Raw genomic sequence first — 22,473 nt, 5'->3', positions numbered from 1 at the left:
GATTTAACTTATGACAGAAAGAGCAGGCTTCGACAACAAACATCACTTTGTTGTACGGTAGATATTTTTGACATGAAGCTGACCTAATTGCGATATTGTGTTCTTTAAGATGTTATCTTTGAAAACGTATTGAGATAATTTAACTAATCTGTTCGGACATAACGATGGCGGAAGTAGATGAGCAGGTAAGCACAACATGCTAACGTTAGCTGGCTAATGTTGATGTTTTTTTTACGTGTATATGAATAAAAATAGATAGAAATCGCGGTCGTTGTGCTGTCAGCTGCCTTTTGATTTGATTTAGCTTATTATCTCATAGTTTGTGTGGTGTGTAAAGCTTAGATATCTGATTTGATAGCTCTACATCGATTGAATAGCCTATATGTGTTGCTTGTTGTAAGTAAAGCATTGTAGCTGCAGTGCCAATCTCTACAGTCCATGTTTGAGTTAAATTATATTGTAATGTACTCTCACTTTAAATGTAGTACCACAGTCTACTCATGCTGTCTCTTCATTCAGGGCAGGAAACAAAGTGAGGAATTCACAAGTGAGTCTGAGGTAAGAAACAATACAGTTTGCTGCCAGTTCTTTCTCTTGCAAAAAGACAAACATTGAGAAGAAGTTTATATGGAGGTAAAAGGGGAAAAATTACACCCAAAAATATCATGCAGTTGCACCAGTATGTCGAAATGCATCAAGAGCAGCATATTGTCAGTGACAGTGCTGTGCATAGTTCTGTCAAGCATGGGTGATTTTTGAACTCAAGTAAAGCTCACTGCCTACTGAAAGGACTGTAATACATAGCCCAGCCTTTATCAACCCAGCTTGATCCCGGAAGGATCTTTGTAAGATTTTGAGAGGTGTCAAACACTCATGAATTACAGATGGCTTTCCAGATCCATCAATATTATGACTGAGCTTCGGCGTGTTACAGTACACTTGTGCTTCTGAGAATCACAAGTAGGTTAAATAAAATATAGCTTTATACATCAGCCTGGCAGGAAGGGGAGTGTTTTTATAGGAAGCGGAGAATTGAATGAAATATCAGAGAAACGCTCTCTGGAGAAAACAGTTAAAGGTAAGGAAAAGGCGGAAATTCCAGGCTTGTTATAGAAAGAGCACCTACATCGGGTTTTCAGTACTGCAGGACATGAACACTCACAGGGAAACAAGCACTATAGACTGTGGGGTTGTGTCTCTCTTCCAAAGGGCTGCAAGCAGCTGATTATTTACTTGGAATGCTGCAAAATAATGTACTGCTGCTGCTGCTGTTACCTGTTTGACAGCAGCCTTGCTGGATAAAGGAAGTTAGGGCCTGTATGCTCTACACTGCTGCTCACAGAGGAAATGAGCAGGATAACAATTTGATCTTGGAAGTAAAAGGCATGCTCTTCACCGCATTTGTCATCTGGCCAGACTAGTCTGATTTGTTATGACTGTAATACAGCAATAAGCTTGTTTTGGATTGCTCTTGTTTTGACGCCTCAGATAGTCAAGGAAAAAGGTTTTATTTTAGTTTTGGAGTACAGTGGATCAAACCCATAGCAGCAGATTCCATGTGCAATGAACACTATGCTGAGATGAGGGACATTTTTAAGACTTTTAAGTACCTAATAATCAATAACACCACATTTTTTAAGTGGAACTACAAGGCTGTCTATGAAGATTTTTTAAAATGTGTCTGTGAATAAAATTAGATTACACAACGTATCAGTTACACCCATAAGCAAATATTGAATCATGCTTTTCCTCCCCATGGCAGAAATTAAAAGTTCTCTCAAGCTGACCAGATTTTTAAATGCAAATTAAATTAATTAAATTAAATGCTATTATTCTTATTCACTGGTGTGCTGAACTAGAAGGTATGTAGGCCAAATTACACTGCTAAATATGTGTTGCAATCTTAACTGTCTGAATTTTTCCAGGCATGTCAAGTAGTCAGGGTAGGGTACTTGAAATCCTAAACTCAAGGGGGAGAAAAGTTAAATTATCATGCCAGTTTAATTAAGTTAAATCAACCTGAATTTTGTTTTAAATCAATTAACAAGTTTAAATTGCACAGAATATTTAATTATAATATTTAATTTATTTTTACCTCAACCAAACTCATTCAATAATGTTTGCAACTTAAAAAGTTTATCTAAATCAGTAAATTAGAAATTTTATGCTGCAATTATGCATTTAATTAGGTTAAGATAATAACCATAATGTGGTTCTTGTTAGCGCCTTTTATTTCTTAGTTCTTCTTTAGTTCTTCACTTTAGCACTGAAATAAAATAATAGATTTACTTGATAGAAATCAGTTAGAAAGTACTTAACCAACCACTTTGATCCTAATCTGAGGATTTTTTAATTTTTATTGCTATATTTACAATATCTGCTCTCAGTCCTTAATTAATTTAAAATGGGGAGGGTTTCCTTTTTGTTTTTGTCTGAGAGTTTGTACAAATTTTGTGATAACATTTGTTTGGATTTCATAGCTTTGCTATCACAAAGGACATATAGTTTAAGTATTTAAGTCAGAAAAACATAATTAAGGCGTAGAAGTTGATTAATTCACTATCTTAATATGAAGCGAGATATGTCAAGTCAGTTATATTTATATAACCCAGTATCACAAATCACAAATTTGCATAGAAGGGCTTTAAAATCTGTACACCACATGACACATTTTAGCCTCAGATCCGCAATATATTTGAAACTTGTACTTGTGTCTTGTGTATTTGAAGAATATTATAGTTCAGCATGGTGTATTTCAAATGTTAATAGGCAGGAATGGTTACAACACGAAAGGTGCAGTCAGTAGCTGAGAAAACAGAAACAAGAAACAAGAGATCTACTCACAAAATATGTTTTTATTTTATAACTAGGGTCCTAAAAAGCACGTTTCTGTACTCCTTTATCAAGATTTTTTCTTATTATTCATCCTTCATCTGTACATTGTATTTGTGACAGAGAGAAATGAAGGAGTGGGTGGCAAATGATTCATTATTTTTGTAATACTGAAGAAGACATGTCCTTCTTCCTCTCCTTGAATGTGAGTTTGTGATAAGTGCGGTCTTCAGTGTGTATCTCTTTATTTAGACTTGGTCCAGGCTGTTGCTTCTTAACAGTCAATAGACAAAGCATGTGGCCAAAATGATTACAAGACGAAGGCCAGCTCAGGAGTTGACAAAAACAAAAAGCAACTTACAAGAGATGCCAAAAGTTTGAAAATAGGTAGTTTCTCTCCAGGGATGAAGTTTGCCTTTGTTGTTTGATACACCTTTGAAACCCGTGACAAATGCCCCCGCATCAGAAATCTCACAACCAGAATACACAGGAAATAGCCTAGATATGGCGTTGTTGAGTGGGAAAGGATTGTTTTTGAAAATAACATTTTTTCCACGCTATTGTCCCCCACCTCCAACCCAGTAGCACATAATGGCAGACAATGTTTTGAGTTGATGCACCCTCTGGGCAGCCACAGACTGTGCAGCATTGGTTATAAACTGAATTATGAGTAATATTCAGGCTGTGACTGGCCGCAAATGTTGGCTCACGCTGGAAAGTGTAGCACAGTAGAATACCTTAAGTTTGCTTTATGAAATGACTAAATTCATGTATGTCACTGGGGATGAACGGTCGTGTGGAAATTTAAGATTCCTTCATGCTGCATTTTACGCAAGGTAATGGAAATTTGTCTTTGTGCATTTATCTCCTGATACACACATGCAAGACATATGAATTGCCTTGAAGAGGCCAGAGTACATGTAGGGTCGAGCATAAGTGTGGTGCTCAGTGACAGTGTGGCAGTAATGGTGGACATTTAAATGTGCATCCCAAAAATGTATCAGTTACAGGGTTCTTGCAGATCCTTAGTCTTAAAAGGCATTACATTCATAAATCTAAAATAAAGGCCTTTGTTGGTATTACATCAACTTAAATTAATCTTTCAAAAGTCTTAAAAATGCTCAGACATGAGAAGTGGGATTTTATGATTCCTTTTTTTCTCTGACATTGCATTGTTAAATATCAATATAATTGGTTATATCTTTTTTTTTTTCGTTAAATGATTTAATGCATTTCATTTCTTTAATTCGTCATGATAGGAATCCAAGCAGTGGAATCTCACATGCAGATTGAGAAACACAAAATCGTCCTGAAACGTGTCAGAAATGCCAAATATTTCCCACTTATCTTGGTAAACTAAATAGATACTTTTATGATAATATAATGTGTCCATTGTCTTCCATGTGCTCTACTCTAAAAATAGTTATTTTTCAAACATTTGAAGAGGTTAATCCAACTTTTTCACTGGACAAAAAAATTTTTATTATTAGAAAATTGGTCTGAATTCTGAGTGGCATTAAAAAGTCTTAAATTTAATTTGCTGTAAGCTGTATGAACCCTGATGTTAGTGAAGGGCCCTGCTGTAATAATGTCTTTTTTAGTAGTATTATTAATGGATTAGTGGATGTAGAGCTGAAATAATTCATTGATCATCAGAAAATGATTCTGATAATTGGTTAATCGTTTCAGTCATTTTCAAACACACGTTCTGTGTTTCTAGCTTCTTACATGTAGTTTAAGTGTAAGTATTTTCTTTGTCATTTGTGATAGTGAATAAAATATATTTTAATGATTTTGTTGGAAATTCAAGATATAATAGATATATAATAATAGAGCTGCAAAATTTCCATTGTCAAATTTACAATTCTAAGCACTGCGGATATCGCAGACTCCAGCTCTCAGTGATATCTCCCTCACAAGATGGCAACGCCTGTATCTTGGTTTTTTTAACCTCCCTCAAGCATTGCAGCATGTAGTATGTGCAAATCGTGAAGACTTGCACATAAATATTGCTCTATAGCGCCTCTAGTGGTCAAAAACTCAACAGGGCACCTTTAAGTTGAGGTGGAAGCATATGAAGTAACCCCTTTTTTAAATCTTCAAACTTGCTTTTAGTAAATCAGATTTACAGGATTTGAATGACTTTTGGTGGATGTATTGTATATTTATATGGTGAAGAGTTTTGTCTTTGTGAACTTTAGCATCTGTGAGAGGACACCGTCCTGTTGTAATGATTACCTTTAAAGAAAATGTTATAGTGAGAGCCCATTTTGCACGTCTATACAGGAGGAGGACAGCGAGGAGGAGCCCAAGCTGAAGTATGAGAGGCTCTCCAATGGGGTGACAGAAATCCTCCAGAAGGATGCAGCCAGCTGTATGACCGTCCATGACAAGGTAGAGGTTATAATCCACCACTCGCAAGGGCATTTCACTCTCAGGTTCACCTTTCTCGAGTACAGATTCCACATCGTTTATGTGCACATTTGAGGGATGGCAGCCCTTTCTTTTCTCACCTTGCCCTGTTTTTCCACTCAGGGAGGTACATCAGAAGACACCAGGCACCATTGTCTTCTCTTTTACTCCCACTCTTGCATATTTTTCGCTCCTTTCCTGCGTTTGTCCAATGTTGATATTTTTAAGAGGGCCACTCTTGGCGAGATGGTTAATCGTTGTGGCACCGGCAGCACACATGCACGCCTGAGCAGAGCAAAAGTCATACCCAGTTATGTCTCCTCACCTGATGTTTTATTAACCTCTATTGATTTTCATTTATTTATTTTTACTTTGAGGATTTTTTTTTTACCTCAAAATAGTAACGGTGTCACAGTGAGAGACGTTGTTTTGCTGAAATTCCATATTTGATCTGACTTGTCTTTCTTCTTGGGATTTCTGTGCTTGTGTACATTGTGCTACCTGTGTGGTCACACCAGCCCCCACCCCCACAACCTCAGAGCCACCGACGGCACACGTTGCCTTATGTTGCCTCATATTTTAAGTGTCTGAATCGGAATTTCATTTGAACAATTCCATTCTGATAAATCCCTTTAAAAGTCGCTCCGCCTCACAAGGTTGAACCCTTTATTTATTTATTTTTGGTTATTTTATTTGGGGAGATTGCAGGGGCTCTGTCTGACATGCTCAGCTGTGCCTGTAAATATAAGCATTTCATTATAGACTGCACTGAAGCATGGTGGGCTCGCCGCACATCCACATGCTGGTCGAGAAGGGAGGGGGATTAGGAGGAGGGCATGGAGCAGGGGCTGGGGTGGAAGAACACACACTTAATCTAATGCCAAAAGCCCCCAGTTTCTATAATTTTTTTGTCCCAGTGGACTCACGTACACACACACATGCACACGTGCACTTCTGCTGAAGCACAAAACACAGAAACCAGTTGCTGCGCAGGAGAAATAATAGCTCTGTGCTGGGCAGGGAGGTGATTGGGTTGCATGGGGAGCATGGGAAGAAGTCAGATGTACAGTGCATTTATTATGCTTAAGCATTTTAATTTGAGAAAAAAAAATGCCATTTCACACTGTATGCTTTAATAAATAGGGCTTTTCCACCCCCTGCAATTTCACAGTTTTGCCTCTGAGCCCACCCAATCCCCACTCTGCCCATGTCGCTCCAGCTCCAGGAAGTGTTTTTTTATCCTCTTCCACAGCCTTCGTCAGCACAAGTTTTTTTTTTTTTTTCTTCTTTTTTTTCTTTTTCCATATCTTGAATTTGTTTCATGTGTCTTCTGGTTTAATTTACATTGCATTTGTCCTTTCTCAGTTTCTGGCTCTAGGTACACATTTTGGGAAAGTCTTCCTGTTGGACATCCAAGGAAATGTAACTCAGAAGTTTGAAATTGTAAGTACATTAAAATACTAATTAGAATTATGAAATTCATTACCGTATGTGTGACTCACATCTTAGCTGTGCTAAAGCACAAATTAAATGATATATTTATTAATAAAAAATCAAGTGGAAATACCCCCATTTGAGGAGTTATGAATATATGGGTACATTGTTTAATGCTAGTGAACAAATGTGAGCAATTCAACTATAACTGTGAACATGATAAGCATTATACCTGTTTAATATAAATCAAGCCAATATATCATACTCATCACATGCTTAAGTATAAATAAATCATGACACCTAACTTTCTGGATTCTTCTGGGCTTTAACACCAAAAACACACCAGGCAGCGGCCCGCAATGCAAATTTTCTGTTGCCGGGAGGCATGTCCATATTTTTCAGGTTGGAAGAAATTATTTGTAACATATGACAACAGGTCACAGGACTCTGCTAGCTGTAGTCTAATATGTAACAGATACATGTATTAGTCTTCTGATTTAAGTCATTTAAATTAAATTTAATAAACATAGTTCCCAAAATTTTGAATTATTCCTTTAACAGTCTTCATGTGAACCTTTTCTTTGAAACACAGCAGAAGCACAGTGTGTTTTACATATAACTTCTAATTTTTAGAGACAATTAGGGATCCCATATTTATGGTTTTATAACAGACTGTGATCGTATATGTCTATGTCTCATTATTTTACTTTCCTTATACATTTCTGTTCACTTGACCTTGGGATTGACTACTGAACAATAATTTAATGTGCAAAAAAAAAAAAAGGCTGATTTGATCAACACAAAGGGGCCATTTTACATGAATGTACCTGCATTAGTGCTTCTAACTGCAGTGTCCCTGCTGGGCGCATTGATTCAAGTGCTACTCACCTGAGGAACTCACTGCCAGCTATCAGTCATCGCCTGAAAGAAACAAGGACGCGCTTTCAATGAACAGCGGAGACACCGCTGAGTTCTGGCTGATGCATTTGTGACGTAGTTTCAAAATTAGCTTGAGCAGAATTCAGTGAAAAGCAGAAAAGGATTTCAAATGACCCCCAAATAACTAGGTGAATTAAAGCACTGGACACATTTTAAAGGTATTATAAGCAAGAACTTTATTCTTTTAGTTCTACACAGTTAAGCCTTTAAAGCAGGGATACTCAACTTGCTTGCCTGGCCTGCAAAATGTCAAGTGGCCAAAGGGCCAGACGAAAATAGGTATGGTGTATGCAGGGGTGTTTTTAGGATTTAGGGAAATTCAGGTTCCTCAAGCTCTATTTTGATGCTTATTTAAAATGCTGACATCGTATTTACATTAAAAGTACAAAATAAATTCCCAATGGGAATCAATAGATTTTAGTTGTGAATTAGCAAATGGTTGGGGGTCCATCTGGCACCCTATTGGGGGCCAGATTTTGCTCGCACGGGCTGTAAGTTGAGTATCACTGCTTTAAAGGAACACTTCACTCGAAAAATGACTAAATCAATCGCTCAGCCAATGTTATGTTGGATTTGTGAAGAAAACAGTTTTAATGCATGCCTCCACAGTGAACAAAGAATCCAAAAAGGGGGGAAATTTTTAGTGTTTTAGCGAAAATGCATTTATGTGGGAAGTACTGCGCATACAACTGGATAAATGAGACTTTACTGCACAAGATGTGAGAGAGTTTGTGAATAAATGTTTTACCCATTTTTACTCCAAATTATCAAGAATTTTCTCAGTTTTTGGATTCTTCATTCACCATGGAGGCATAGGTGAAAACAAAGTATTCTTCTCAAAATTCAGTGTTTTGATATAATAATTGATATACAAATGTTAGTATTGTTGGTGAATTATTCCTTTAAGGACAGTTTTTAAGCAACGTGTATTACAATGTGTGCCATTTAGTTGATCCTTTTATCCAAAGAGTCTCATAGTGTCATGAATGTAAAATTTAAAAGCATCAGCAGTGGATTGGGACCCACTAACCTTCACAGTATTAATGCCATGCTCTGTGCATTGACACATATGGGACTGTGCTTCCATTACATACTCAAATTTTTTTTTACCGTTCGCTTTTTCTGGCATTTCACTTAATGGGGTAAAATGTCAGCCAGCAGCATTTGGCCAGCCGCAAAGATATTCGCCCGCCTCTAAAAAAAGATGCCATGATATTGTGTCTCCACAGAGTTCAGTGAAGATCAACCAGATCAGTCTGGATGAAAGTGGAGAGCATGTGGGCATCTGCTCCGAGGATGGGAAGGTGAGATCTCTCCGCTCATCGCCGCTGGTTACTGATCCTTGGGCGAAAAAAAATCAGTGTTTTTCATCTTCCATAATTCACCCTCAGATTCATATAAAACTCATCTTATCAGCGTTAAACTTTATGCTAATGATGTGGAACTTTGGTGGTGAATTTTTAGAAGGCAGTTCTTCCACAGTCGGAGCATTAAGTCAAAGTTTTATCTCCACCATATCTACACATATTTTTTTCGTGATGCGTGAATTTATAAAAAGCTTGTACCTATTTTGAATAGTAGGGGGAAAGGATTGCACTCAGATCCGTCGAGCTGTCAGTCAGCCATCAGCCGTCTATGGATACCCTCTCCATGTTCTCCACCTTGCTGTTATCTTGTCTTTTCTCATCATTACCACCATCCTTCATGGATTTCACAGTCAAGATATGCTCTCTGATATCACCCTCCCCCTACTTCTAGCACTCTGGTGGCAAAAACAAGATCTTGTCGCACAAAAAAAGTGGAGCAGACAATTAAAATCAATGCTACAGCAATTGTTTGCCCTCAACCAATTCAGTTGGCTGTTAATCCTTTGAAAATCTAACTTAATCCTTAATCGCTGGTGCGCTTCGAAAAAGGAGATTGCATCAGAGTTTTATATTATTCCTCTACTTTACAAAAAAAAAATGTCTTCTTTTTTGGGGGCCTCAGATGGAGAGAAACTGGGTGTCATGTACTCTAATGGTACATTAGGGTTTGTTGTAGCCAACTGTGGTCGAGTCCAGGATGAGGACTCCTGTTTCTAAACCCTGCGGGGTTCAAAGAATCAACTTGTCCACTAATTGGTGACCCAGCGGAGAAGTAGGGAGCCAATCAAAGTCTTTTCTGACCACAATTCCCCCCGCTGGCCTCGGATAGTTGCAGAGGCAGCAATTAAAGGAGAAATTTTGAGTTATTCACCTTTTGCTTGTTGTTCTGCCGTCTCGTCTTTGCTTCAGGTTCAAGTGTTTGGTCTCTATACAAGAGAGGGCTTCCATGAGAACTTTGACTGTCCCATCAAAGTAAGTTGATATCAGATTTTCTGAAAACTTAAGTTCCTTAGCATGCATCTGCTGCTACAGTATTATCTAGGGCTGGGTATTAGTACATTAATAACTTTAAGGTGTCGATCGAAATAACGAGGGATGGGAACTGTTACAAAAATTACGATAATAGTACCAGTAATATTTAAGTGATACTGAAACCAATAGAGTTCTTTATTTGATCACCACAATGTGAATGAAGTGTCGTGTAGTACAGCTGCACTTTTGAGTGTTTTGGTGGCATCTTGGCACGCTGAACTGCCAACTTTGTCAAATACAATGCGCTTAACTTCACCACACCACAGACTGTATTGGTTGTAGCTGCTGCTGTGGGAGTGTGAGCGCCTCGCTGAGGACAGTTGTGAGAATCTGTACAGATACAGTGACTTCACTCAGTGGTTGTTAATTGGTTTAGTAACAACGCCTAGCTGTTGCAGTGTCGATGTGACTTGTTAGGCCTGTTTTATGACTAAACAATCAACCGTGAACCTTTATGGATCAGTCTTAGATGTTGGCTGGTGCTGCTGAATTAGCTCGTGCTAACCCAGCAGATGTTCAAAATAACTTTGTAATGAAAAGTAAGAATAGTAATGAAAATTCTCCAGTCAAATGATACATGCATTTGATACTTTTTGAACCCAGATCTAGAAAAAATGACTATTTGTATGGTTTTGCTTGCAGCCAATCAGTGCAAGTGTACTTGATTTAATGCGCAGTGTGATTGGCCCACTACTGCAGCAGCTACAAACCATTCAGTCTGTGTTATGGTGAAGTCGAGCGCTTTGTATTTGATGCAGTTCAGTGTGTCAGGGTGCCACATAATACAACACGCCTGTACAGCATTTTAAGTAACTGAATGCTTTCACTCGCATGATAGATATTGAATCTAGTGAAAAAAAAGTTATCAAATAAAGTTCTTTATTGGTAATGGTATCACTACAAAGTCACGTTTCCACCAAAGACATGCTGTGTTGTACCCTACATAATCTGTACAGACATGTATCCTAACCCTAGAAGTCCTTTGTGTTTCTACCATAGGCTGAGCTCTAGAATATAGGTTTTTCACCAGATGGTGAAAAGTCATCATAATCATATCTCCGTCCAACTTTCAATGTAGTCTTTTTGCAGAGCAACATCTGCACCTCAGTGATCGCCCATGTTGCAGTGATGCATGCCCACATTTTCAGAACAAAAAAGAACCGGCTGAAGTGTTTAGAGTCTCTGTCGCAGTCGGTGGGATATTAAAAAAAATGAGCTCGTGCATTGAGTCCTTTTTGACTGAAAGTGATGATTCTCTCTTGACCAATTAACTGACTACAGTGTTTCTAGCTCCATCTTTGGTCAGTGTGCTATGTTTCTAAACAAGGGACGACAAAAGAATGGGGCATCATGGAATAATTCAATTGATATTTGAAACACAAAAATAATCGTTCTGTTTAACAAACTGAAGTGAACTAGACTGAGATTGAGAAAACAAGGCTAAAGGATACTATCATCGTAATTTTTTAAACGATACTCAGCCCATGTATTAAATGCATTTAACTCAACAAACAAATAATAATAGTTTTGACACTATAGCCTAACCTGCCCCTCATATATTGTTTTGCAGGTGGTGGCGTTACACCCTCAGTTCACCAGATCAAACTACAAACAGTTTGTCACCGGGGGCAACAAGGTAGGTTTGAGCACTAGTTTTTACTCTTGCAGTCATTATGTGCTGTTTTCGCAATTTCCTTCCACAATAATTTGTCCTGATTGTGTCCGAATCCTGCACACCTTCTCACTCTGGCTGGGCTGGCGATGCACGGGCCTTTTGTCTGGCGTGAAAGGCTCTTAGTTTTCTGTCTCTTTGCTGGAGTGCTCTCGGGAGAGCTGCCCACTTTCACAAAGTGCTGTTCGCTCAACAGTGTTTGAAAGGCAATGCTTCACAAGCACGGCAAGTAGATGTCATTATCAAGAGGGTACATAGTCTTAGGATTTCCGGGCGCATACAGTGATCTCTCTCCTGAAAGTCGTCTCTGGTTGGTTTGTCACTACGAAAGGAAGGTGAAAACCATCTTAGACATGAGTCATTTTTGTTTTCCACAAAGTAAAACCAACAAGGCAATGACTGTACACACGACTATAAACTGCTAGGAAGTAGCGTCATTGCAAAAGCGTCCATAAATAAAGTATACTGACATTTATACAACGGGGGTGAGGAAAACAACTTTTTTTTATGAAACCCCATTGTTAGTGTTACTTTGCCATTTTCTTTCAATTGCCGCTGATTCCTCTCAGTTCCAAGTTGTGAAGGCCTCCACAATGTGCCTGTGATGAAAATCAATAAGCCTCAACGGGAGCCACATCCTGTCAAAGGAAATTCAATTTTGTCTCCACAGTTCTTTTGTCATATCATCTCTTTGTAGAGCAAACTGTTTATTAACATCGCCCAACCGCTGAATTAAAGAGCCTATACAACCTTCTCCCGGCATCCTTGGTAATATTATGCACATTTTTGGGGTTTTTTTTTGTATCAGTTTATATAGTAAGGACAGTAACAATGCGGGGGATGTGAATGACAGGCTTTGTCCTCCACAGTGTGTACAATACAAGGCCTGAACATTAAACTGCAATAGAAGAAGTAGTGCTGCGGCCACCTTGATAAAAGAAAACACACTTGCTGAGCTTACACACCTCTCTGAGACAGTAAATATACATAAAAACATGATGGATTTGTGTTTAAATACTTAGCACAGCGAGTACAATAAATGGCCTGTATCCTAAAGAAGCCGTTATGATGAGAGATGTATGAAATCGTGCTTGTAATGCGTCAAGTTTTCAGCTCTTTCTTTATGGCTTTCACACCATCTTCTCCAAATTACATCGACCATGTGAGACTGTAAAATTACTTCTTCCGCCACTGAAGCTAATGTGAAGCTCTTCTCACTCAGGCGGAGTCTAATGAACAATCTGTCTTCATCGTCTGTGTGCCTAAATGCTCTGAAGTGGAATTAAAATCTTCATATAAGGATGAAAATCTGGTTTTACTTCATCGTTTTCAGCGTGAATGAGAAAGTTTGCCACAGTTTAATCTATAAGGCTGTTTCAGTCTTCTGTCAGACGCAGCTCCTCATTGTGTGATGTGCTGTTCATCTACTGCCCTCTGTAGGCCGGGCTGCACAACTGCACACCGTTTAGTACTCAATATTTTTTTTTTCTCAGCTGCTTTTGTATGAAAGAAACTGGTTGAATCGCTGGAAGACATCTGTTCTGCATGAGGGCGAGGGCTCAATCACTAACATCCAGTGGAGAGCTAACCTCATCGCCTGGGCCAACAATGTGGTGAGTGACCGGTCACCAGAAGTTAATAAAAAAGTGCAACACTGAATGTGTGAAATGTTAACATTTTGGTTTCTTTTAGGGAGTTAAAATCTATGATATCAGTACAAAACAGCGGATCACAAACGTGCTGCGGGATAACGTCAGTCTGAGGCCGGATATGTATCCCTGCAGCCTGTGTTGGAAGGACAACAGCACTCTCATTGTTGGCTGGGGGACTTCCATTAAGGTTATTTACTTTTCTATAAGATTCACCACTGATGTTGGCAGTTTCAGAGGTCCAGACTGTCTGTAATTTTCCTGTTTCTCCTCAGATCTGTGTTGTGAAGGAGAGAAATCCCACAGAGATGAGAGATCTGCCCAGCCGCTATGTGGAAATAGGTAAAATACATTGCACATTATAATAAACTATGATAACAAATGAGAATTTGCGATTGCCGTGACCACATATATGCATGCGTCCACGTGTTTATGCATTTACACGCACACAACCTCACAAACATGGATTATTGGTTAGTTAATAACGATGCAGAAACATTTAACAATAAGGAGAGTAGCAGAGGTCGATACAGTAGGTCCTGGTTGTGTTGTCAAGAGAGCTGCAATGATTAATTGCTTTATTGATTAGTTGTCAATTATTAAATGACTTTTCAACTAATTTGATTAATTGGTTTGAGTCACTTTTTGGGGAAAAAAAGTAAAAATTCTCCAATTTCAGCTTCTTAAAGGTAAATATTTGTTTATATTTATAATATTTGTCTTGCATTGTTCTTCCAATAAATAAAAAAAAAATTAAAAAGACATTCAGAGACATCTTCTGGGTCACTGATCAACATTTTTCACCATTTTCTGACACTCTATACACCAAGAAAATAATCCATTCATCAGCTGAATATAACTGTTAGTTGCCCAAGCTGTCAAGTCAAAAAGCTGATATTTTCAAGATGCAGCAACACACACACACACACACACACACACACACACACACACACACACACACACACACAGAATATCTTATTTTTCTCACAACCAGCTTACAGATGTATTCAATTTGTGCCTTTGTTTGGTTTCTTTTTCAAACAGTGTCTGCATTTGAGACTGAGTTCTTCATCAGTGGTCTGGCACCGCTTGCAGATCAGCTCGTCACTCTGTACTTTGTGAAGGAGAACTCTGATCACATGGTAACAATACTTCTACACTTATATATTAAAGGGGTGAATATGGTGTAAAAGTTTGTACTCATTGTGTGTGTATCTGTGTGTGCAGGATGAAGAGTTTCGTGCGCGGCCTCGCCTCGACATCATCCAGCCTCTCCCCGAGAGCTGCGAGGAGATCTCCTCAGACGCGCTGACTGTGCGCAACTTCCAAGACAACGAGTGCAGAGACTACCGTCTCGGTGAGACTATAAAAACAGCTCTCAGAGAAATGTCACGCGGCCTTTCTGCTGCGCTCTGATTTCATTATGCGTGGACCATCAAATGTCAGCTGTAATGTGCAGCAGGCAGAGGCATAAATGTATTTTCATTAACAGAGCATTCAGAGGGAGAGTCACTCTTCTACATCATCAGTCCCAAAGACGTCGTCGTGGCCAAAGAGCGGGACCAGGATGACCATATTGATTGGCTGCTGGAGAAGAAGAAATATGAGGTTTGTGTGAATTTTATGAATGTTTCAAAGGTTACGCTCTACAATTACATAGTTTAACTGTGTGTCCTGTTACTGTGACAGGAGGCTCTGATGGCCGCAGAGATCAGCTTCAAAAACATCAAGAGACACGACGTGCAGAAAATTGGGATGGCTTACATCAATCACTTAGTGGAGAAAGGAGACTATGACAGCGCAGCGAGGTGGGTTTAACCTCTGCAGACCTACAGTCATTTAATCCATCTGATAAGTTGTACAGTGAGTGTGTGTCTTCGTTTTAACATCTCTAGGGTCCATATTACAGAGACCTTTTGTTTTAAGTGTCAAGCTTAATCATCACTCATTTCTTTATTTGAAATTGTGGAGAAAGTGAACACTCTTAAAGATGAGCCAAATTTATTTTTACTAGGGGTCAACAGATTATCGGCCTGGCTGATTATTGGGGCCGATATTTGACATTTTGCTGATTATCTGTATCAGCGTTTTATTTTAATGATCAACAATAAAATTAATTAATCAAAAAGTGCAAAAAAATGTCAGCATGGGAGGAACTTTTACTTTGTGAAACCTCAGGGAGCTATTTTATTTTATTATTTTTTCATTAAAATTTATACTTCTTTATAAAAAAATGTTGCTGGGAATGTGCTGCATTTGATGCTGAAAGTTTCAGTTTTGTAACATTAAAATGAGCCCTAAGGATTAATCTGAATGATTCAAGTGTTTGTTTGTTTTTTGTAATGCAGAAAGTGTCAAAAGGTTCTTGGAAAAAACATGGAACTATGGGAAAATGAAGTATACAGGTTCAAGACCATCGGACAGCTGAAGGTAATGGAGCATAATTAACAGGGATTACAGTCACAAATCAGCTCTGAAATGTGATTCTTTAAGTTTTTGTGTCTTTTTTCAGGTATCAGTTTCTTATGAATATTTTTCCACCTCTTTCCATGTTCAGGCCATCAGTCAGTATTTGCCCAGAGGAGATCTGCGTCTCAGACCGGCCATCTATGAAATGATCTTGCACGAATTTCTCAAAACTGACTATGAGGTATTTTGTCCCTTAATTATGTCGACTTCCTGTGACAAATTAATCCACTGGTTGATGGTCGTCTTATTGGTTTGTTCCACTTCCTGTGTTGTCCACAAAGGGTTTTGCCACGCTGATCCGAGAATGGCCTGGAGAGCTTTACAACAACATGGCCATAGTTCAGGCGGTCACCGATCACCTGAAAAAGGACCCGGCCAACAGAACGCTGCTCACCACACTAGCTGAACTGTGAGTGATCTTAAAGGACAGTTCACCCCAAAATCAAAATTAAAAGTTTGCCTCTTTCCTCTTAGTGCTATTAATTAATCTGTATTGTGAGGTGATACATTTGTTGGTTGTAATTGAGTTAAAAACAAACAATTCCTACATGAAACTGCTCACAACAAGGTCTGTTGATTATCTTGAGTAACCGTGTCATGATTTCTGGAAAAAGACATTATTGTTGACTTTCCAAATGGTTTTTTTTTTTTGGCACTTTGAGCACCACAAGCCGTCCAGTTCCATTATATTGGAGAGAAGGTAGACATCTCTACAGCCGATATCTCCAACACTTGGCAACTCACACCAAAACAATTTAGATTATTAAAATATGTTTGGGATTTTGGAGTGAACTGTCCCTTTAACATGTGCATGCCATATCCAGTTGAATAAATATTGAGGGAAATATTCAAAGCAAGTTGATGTTTTTTCAAATTAGAACAAAATGGAAAAAGTTTCAATATTGTGTGCATCATTTAATACGCATTTGAAAGGTAGCAGGGTTCCTATAGTCATGGAAAACCTGGAAAGGTCATGGAATTTTACAATCACACTTGGAAAAGTAATGGAATAAGTAAAAACCATTGCAAGTTTTGGAAAAATCATGCAATTTTGTTGTGTGTAATGTCATTGTTACAGTTATCTTCCGTGGATAACCTTCCACGTAATGTTACATAACGGCGTATTAATCCTCTGGAGCTGACGACATAACGTAGCTCTGATATGCGTCGATGTGTGACGTTTATGTCTGCCATCACAGGCGTTTTCTTCATTTTCTGAATCTGATGTTTGAAAAATGGCAGGCAAGTCTGGAAAGAAAAATAATTATTAGGGTTCTTGAAAAGTAATAGAAAAGTTTAGAAAATGAGTCCATGAAAATGTCTGGGAACCCTGAGAAATGCAGTGTCACTTGTTTGGTATTTTTTGAAACCATGGCATCTATACTGGTGTTTTAGGTCAAATTCTGTGTTTTTTACCAATGCTCGGTCAAACATTTGTCTGAAGGGCCGGTAGGGTTGAAGGTATTATGTCTTTCATGACTTAGAATCACTGCTGACACAACAAAAATAATAGTTTACAAAGTAAATAGTTGTTTTTTGGTGCTGTTACAGATACACGTACGACCAGCGGTACGATCGAGCCTTAGAGATCTACCTGAGACTGAGGCACAAAGACGTTTACCAGCTGATCCACAAACACAACCTGTTCTCCTCCATCGAGGACAAGATCGTCCTCCTCATGGACTTTGACAAAGAGGTAAAAGCCTGAAAACATCTTATGTGTTCACATTTTTCCATGTTTACGTTCTCATTTTAAAGCTTAGATGTTTGAGTAATAAATTCTCTAAATATACAGAAAGCTGTTGACATGCTTCTCGACAATGAAGACAAGATATCGGTGAGTGTGCACTCCTTTTCACTGTCTTTTTTTTTAAGGATGCGATTAAAATCTGCAGCCCATTGATCCTTTTTCTGTTATGTCCTCTAATAGACGGACAGAGTGGTGGAGGAACTAGCAGACAGGCCTGAGCTTCTGCATGTGGTGAGTCCAGATAACTTTAAATAACTGAAAAAAATCTAAGACTTTGCACAAAAAACATGTATTTGTCTTGATTTTTTTAATCCCAAATTTGTTAAAACAAGTGAAAAAAGAGGTAGCAGGAGCGCTTCTGGTGTCCCTCAAACCACTGGTGCTCGTGGAAAAAAAAGAGGAACTTAAAACCAAAATGCAGTGTGGTACAAAAGATTCAGGTCTCACTCAGGATGGTTTGAAAAGCACGAAAGGCCTTTAATTCATGGGCCTAGAAACATTAAAAAAAACACCAACACATATCGGCTTGCACCTTCTTCAGGTTGTTATATGCAACTACGAAAGGCGAATGATAGCCACTACGAACAAAAAAGCAAAATATATGATTTTTTTACCGTCAATTGTCGATGCTGTTTCCATGCTTTCTGCCATTTCTGCTGCCCTGAAACACGGCAACTTGGCAGCTCGGGTATCATCGAAATTTCCTAATTTCCCATTCGTAATTACAATTTTGGAGGGCAGTTCATGTGTTCATAATTTGTAAATAAGGTAAATATGATATTTCCGAGAAGCTTTTAACTGTGACCATCCCCATACGCACTTGTGTAGTAATGATATGTTTAATCAGCACTTGATATGTCACACCTGTCAGGTGAGGGATTATCGTGGAAAAGGAGAAAAGCTCACTGACATGGATTATAACAAATTTGTGACCAAAATTGGAGAGAAATATATCTATTGAGACCCTAAAAAAGGCTTAGATCTGTATCTTAAACTTGTGAAAAATGGGGGCAAAAACCACGGCGTTCAAATATTTATTCTGTGTATAATCGTGCTAACTCTCAAAGTTTAATTCAGAACTGATGTGACGACTCTTCTCCCCAAAGTACCTCCATAAACTGTTCAAGCGGGACCACCACAAAGGCCAAAAATACCACGAGAGACAGATTGGCCTGTACGCTGAGTATGACCGACCGAATCTCCTACCTTTCCTGAGAGACAGCACACACTGTCCGCTTGAAAAGGTACTCACACATTATCCTAATGCACATTAAAGTTTCCAGAAGCTACAAGACATGAATTATGTCCTCTTTTGTCTTTTCTGTCAGGCTCTCGAGGTTTGTCAGCAGAGGAACTTTGTCGAGGAGACTGTTTTCCTGCTCAGTAAGTCTTAGTTGGAGCCTGTTTTCCTTCTTTTAAGTGTGTTTAAAATGATTAAAAGTTAACTAACCCAGCATGTTGGCTCCCAGGCAGGATGGGGAACTGCAGGCGAGCTCTGCAGATGATCATGGAGGAGCTGGCGGACGTGGACAAGGCCATAGAGTTCGCCAAAGAGCAGGACGATGCAGAGCTGTGGGAGGATCTCATCTCTTACTCTATAGACAAACCACGTACGACACATTGACCCTGTCGTTAGATTGAATCTGTCTTTCTTTGTTATTTTCTCCCTTTTCTAATATGTCTTTGTCTCTATCTGCCTGCTTCTGTCTCCCTAGCGTTCATCACCGGCCTCCTTAATAACATCGGTACTCACGTGGATCCGATCCTGCTCATCCATCGCATCAAGGAGGGCATGGAGATCCCGAACCTCAGAGATTCACTTGTTAAAATCCTGCAGGACTACAATCTGCAGGTTAGACGTGATTCTCTTTGATTTGCTTTATTCACACACGAGATTCACCTTATTACAAACACATCACAAACCATCAACATGACGCAAACAGATGCCAAAAAACAAATTAAAGAACACAAAAACTCACAGCCAACCCCCCCAAAAAACAGAGACAAAGACCGCATTACTATAAAACACATTATAACAGTTAACAGATAATTACATAAAAACAGTGATACAGCTGTAAAAACTGTCCCTCGCAACCACCAACATGTCTTCAGCAGAAATAAAAGATGAAAATAGTTTAAAGATAAAGAAAGGTGTCAAAGCAGCAACAAATAATTGAATGCACAAGTATGGGTCCAACACCTCAAACACGCATCAGTAAAGTCAAAGTCAAAAATCAGGGAAAAATTTAAAATATGTTTTTTTTTGTCTCGCTGCATGTTCAGTGGAGTGGAGCAAAACATTTAAATGCTTTTTTTATACAAACACAGAAAGATTAGGCAGGGCGGTATTATTTATAAGGCACATTTCAAACAGATAGGTTCAAGGTGCTGCACAGAGAAGTTTAAAAAAAACGCAATGCAAAAGAACAATTCAAAGTTAAAAGCATCATACCACCATAGAGAGCAGTACCACATAAATGCCAGAAAACACTCATTTTTTTACGTGTTATTGCTTTATTCAGGGTTTTTACCAGTTTAAATCACGAGGTTCTTTTGTTTTGGTGAAGAATATACCTCTGCGGATAATTTCTTTCGCAGTAAAAACCTCCTGAAATTAAATTGTGATCACTAACAGACTGATGATGAGACTTAAATCTAAAGTCTCATGAGACAGTTGTAAATAAGTTGGAAGTTGGGGGCTGAACTCTCCTGGGAAATGTTGTTTTGTGTTGTCTTAAATTAATTGGTGTAGTCCATTGTATGTTGACAGCTTTCATGTTGATATTATGGAAAAATGATCAAATTCAGAGTTCACATATTTTCAGCTGGTTGCAATCCGCAGTTTTTACTGCTAGATGCCACTAAATATTACATACTGCTGCTGTAACTTTAGTTCCATCTACTGGATTTAAAGATGTATAGCATTTGCTCTGCTAAGGCCATATGCCCTATTTTGCAATGTAAGCACACGTGGGGGAAAAAAAGTATATCAGGGGGCCCAGTAGCTCACCTGGTAGAGCAGCAAAAACAAAAACTGTGTTCTTGCCAACTCTTTGCCAACTCTCCCCTTCTCTCTCCCCATTTCACATTTAACCTGTCCTATCAATGAAGGAGAAAGCCAAAAAAAGTGTATCCATCCTGTGATTCATATCTGCTTACATTTTTTTTATTTTGGGGCGTTTTGCCTATATTATATAGGTCAGCTTTAAAGTTCACAGCGTGGAAAAGGGAAAGACAGAGGATGACATGCAGCAAAGGGCTGAAGTTTTAAACGAACCCGCTGCTGCTGCAGCCTCTGTGCATGCACCATCTGAGCTACTGGGCGCCCCATCTGCTCCAAGTTCTTCCTTGACCTATGCTACATCCTCCTGTCAAGTTTTATAAAAACTGGGCCAGCAATAACCTGCAGATAAACAGACAAACTAAACGAACCTAATGCATAATTTTTTTGGCAAAGGTAATAAAGTTTCACTCGAGCAATAATTTGGGTGATTTTAGAAGGTGAAATAATACAAAATTAAGAATGAATTTATGATTTTAGTTCATTATCCTACTGTTTATTGTGTTATTTTGCTTGTTATTAACATTTTGTTTTCTTGTTTCTTAGATTCTCCTCAGGGAGGGCTGTAAGAAGATCCTGGTGGCCGACTCTCTCTCGCTGCTCCAGAAGATGCACCGAACCCAGATGAGAGGAGTCAGGGTCGACGGTGGGTGAAGTTTCTTTGCTTTCGTGGAGAAGCATCAGTCATTTTTTAACTGTGCTCATAATGGTTTGTTTTTTTCAGAGGAGAACATCTGCGAATCGTGTCATGCTACAATATTACCGTCAGGTGGGTTTACAATGCAGTTTTATCAAGTATTTTACTGTTTTATTGCTTTTGAAAGATATTCATTGCTATTTTTTTGCTTCACACTTGTGTTTCAGACATGGCCAAACCCTTCAATGTGGTGGTGTTTCACTGCAGACACATGTTTCACAAAGAGTGTTTACCATCTTCAGGAACAGTATGTAACTTTCCTATAATCTGTGTCACTCTTTTAAAAAAAACACATTATTTCTTTCATCAGTTTCAGACATTATTCCGTTTTATCCGAGAATCTCAAACATGACTTGGCTGTCCACAATAAGTACATTTTCTCTCTTTCCGGTTTCAGATTCCTGTGGTGCAGTTTTGTAACATCTGCAGTGCAAAGAAGCGCGGCCCAGGAAGTGGAATCCTTGAGATGAAAAAGTAAAGAGATTTGTGCACTCATAATGTTATTACTGATGCTTTTACTTTCCCTGTTGCTTTCCCTTTCTGTCCAGTGCATTGATCAATGCATATCACTTTCCCTCACCCACTGAACTGTACACCTGCAAAAATGCAAAACATTAATATTGGATTGTCGCTGTATATTTACATCTAACAACTATAAAGTACTTGTTGGGCTTGTTGCTAATGTGATTTGTTGATAAAATGTCTGCAACATCTGAAAAATAAAATCAACTAAAAAGTTCTTGGGGGTCTGTGTCTGATAATTATGCATGTCAGTCAATTCAGAGGAGAAATAAAATCCGGAGAAGTTGGAAGTTGTTGGGTCTCCATCTTCTTAAATTTTGACCCATATTTGGGTCATATATTATAACTGCAAATTGTATTTAAGTGGTCTTTAAATTTGTCTTTTAATTTATTTTTAAATATCTTTTTATTCTGTCTCAACCCTGCTTATTTATATTATTTTTATTATTGTTATTACTGCTATTATTATTATCATTCTTGTTATTATTAGTAAGAGTACGAGTAGTAATATTCTGTGTATCCTGCCCTTATTTTGTATGTATATATATATATATATATATATAATTATTACTATAAGGATTAGTAGTAGTAGTAGTAATATACTGTGTATACTGCCTATATTTTGTTATTTTCTTTT

The 22,473-nt window shown here is 38.4% G+C and overlaps 1 protein-coding gene across 1 annotated transcript; it reads left to right on the top strand.

The window, feature by feature from the left end:
• Positions 1–6: 6 nt before the first annotated feature.
• On the top strand, positions 7–22,053 carry vps41 (VPS41 subunit of HOPS complex). The gene is made up of 28 exons (XM_042510738.2): positions 7–185; positions 520–558; positions 5,119–5,226; positions 6,610–6,687; positions 8,847–8,921; positions 9,894–9,956; positions 11,587–11,652; positions 13,182–13,301; positions 13,381–13,527; positions 13,613–13,679; positions 14,382–14,479; positions 14,565–14,694; positions 14,830–14,945; positions 15,027–15,145; positions 15,686–15,767; positions 15,895–15,987; positions 16,088–16,215; positions 17,358–17,502; positions 17,602–17,643; positions 17,737–17,787; positions 18,663–18,800; positions 18,885–18,939; positions 19,026–19,166; positions 19,272–19,408; positions 21,164–21,263; positions 21,342–21,386; positions 21,482–21,561; positions 21,712–22,053. Exons 1-28 carry the CDS (start codon positions 165–167, stop codon positions 21,790–21,792), a joined length of 2,565 nt encoding a protein of 854 aa, XP_042366672.2. The 5' UTR covers positions 7–164; the 3' UTR covers positions 21,793–22,053.
• The last annotated feature ends 420 nt before the right edge of the window (positions 22,054–22,473 follow it).

Source organism: Plectropomus leopardus, chromosome 21 (assembly GCF_026936395.1).
Source record: "Plectropomus leopardus strain MGB_pleo_1.0 chromosome 21, ASM2693639v1, whole genome shotgun sequence".
NCBI classification, from domain to species: domain Eukaryota; kingdom Metazoa; phylum Chordata; class Actinopteri; order Perciformes; family Serranidae; genus Plectropomus; species Plectropomus leopardus.
Note: the sequence above shows the minus strand (reverse complement) of the source record. Positions and strands in the feature narration are given on the sequence as shown.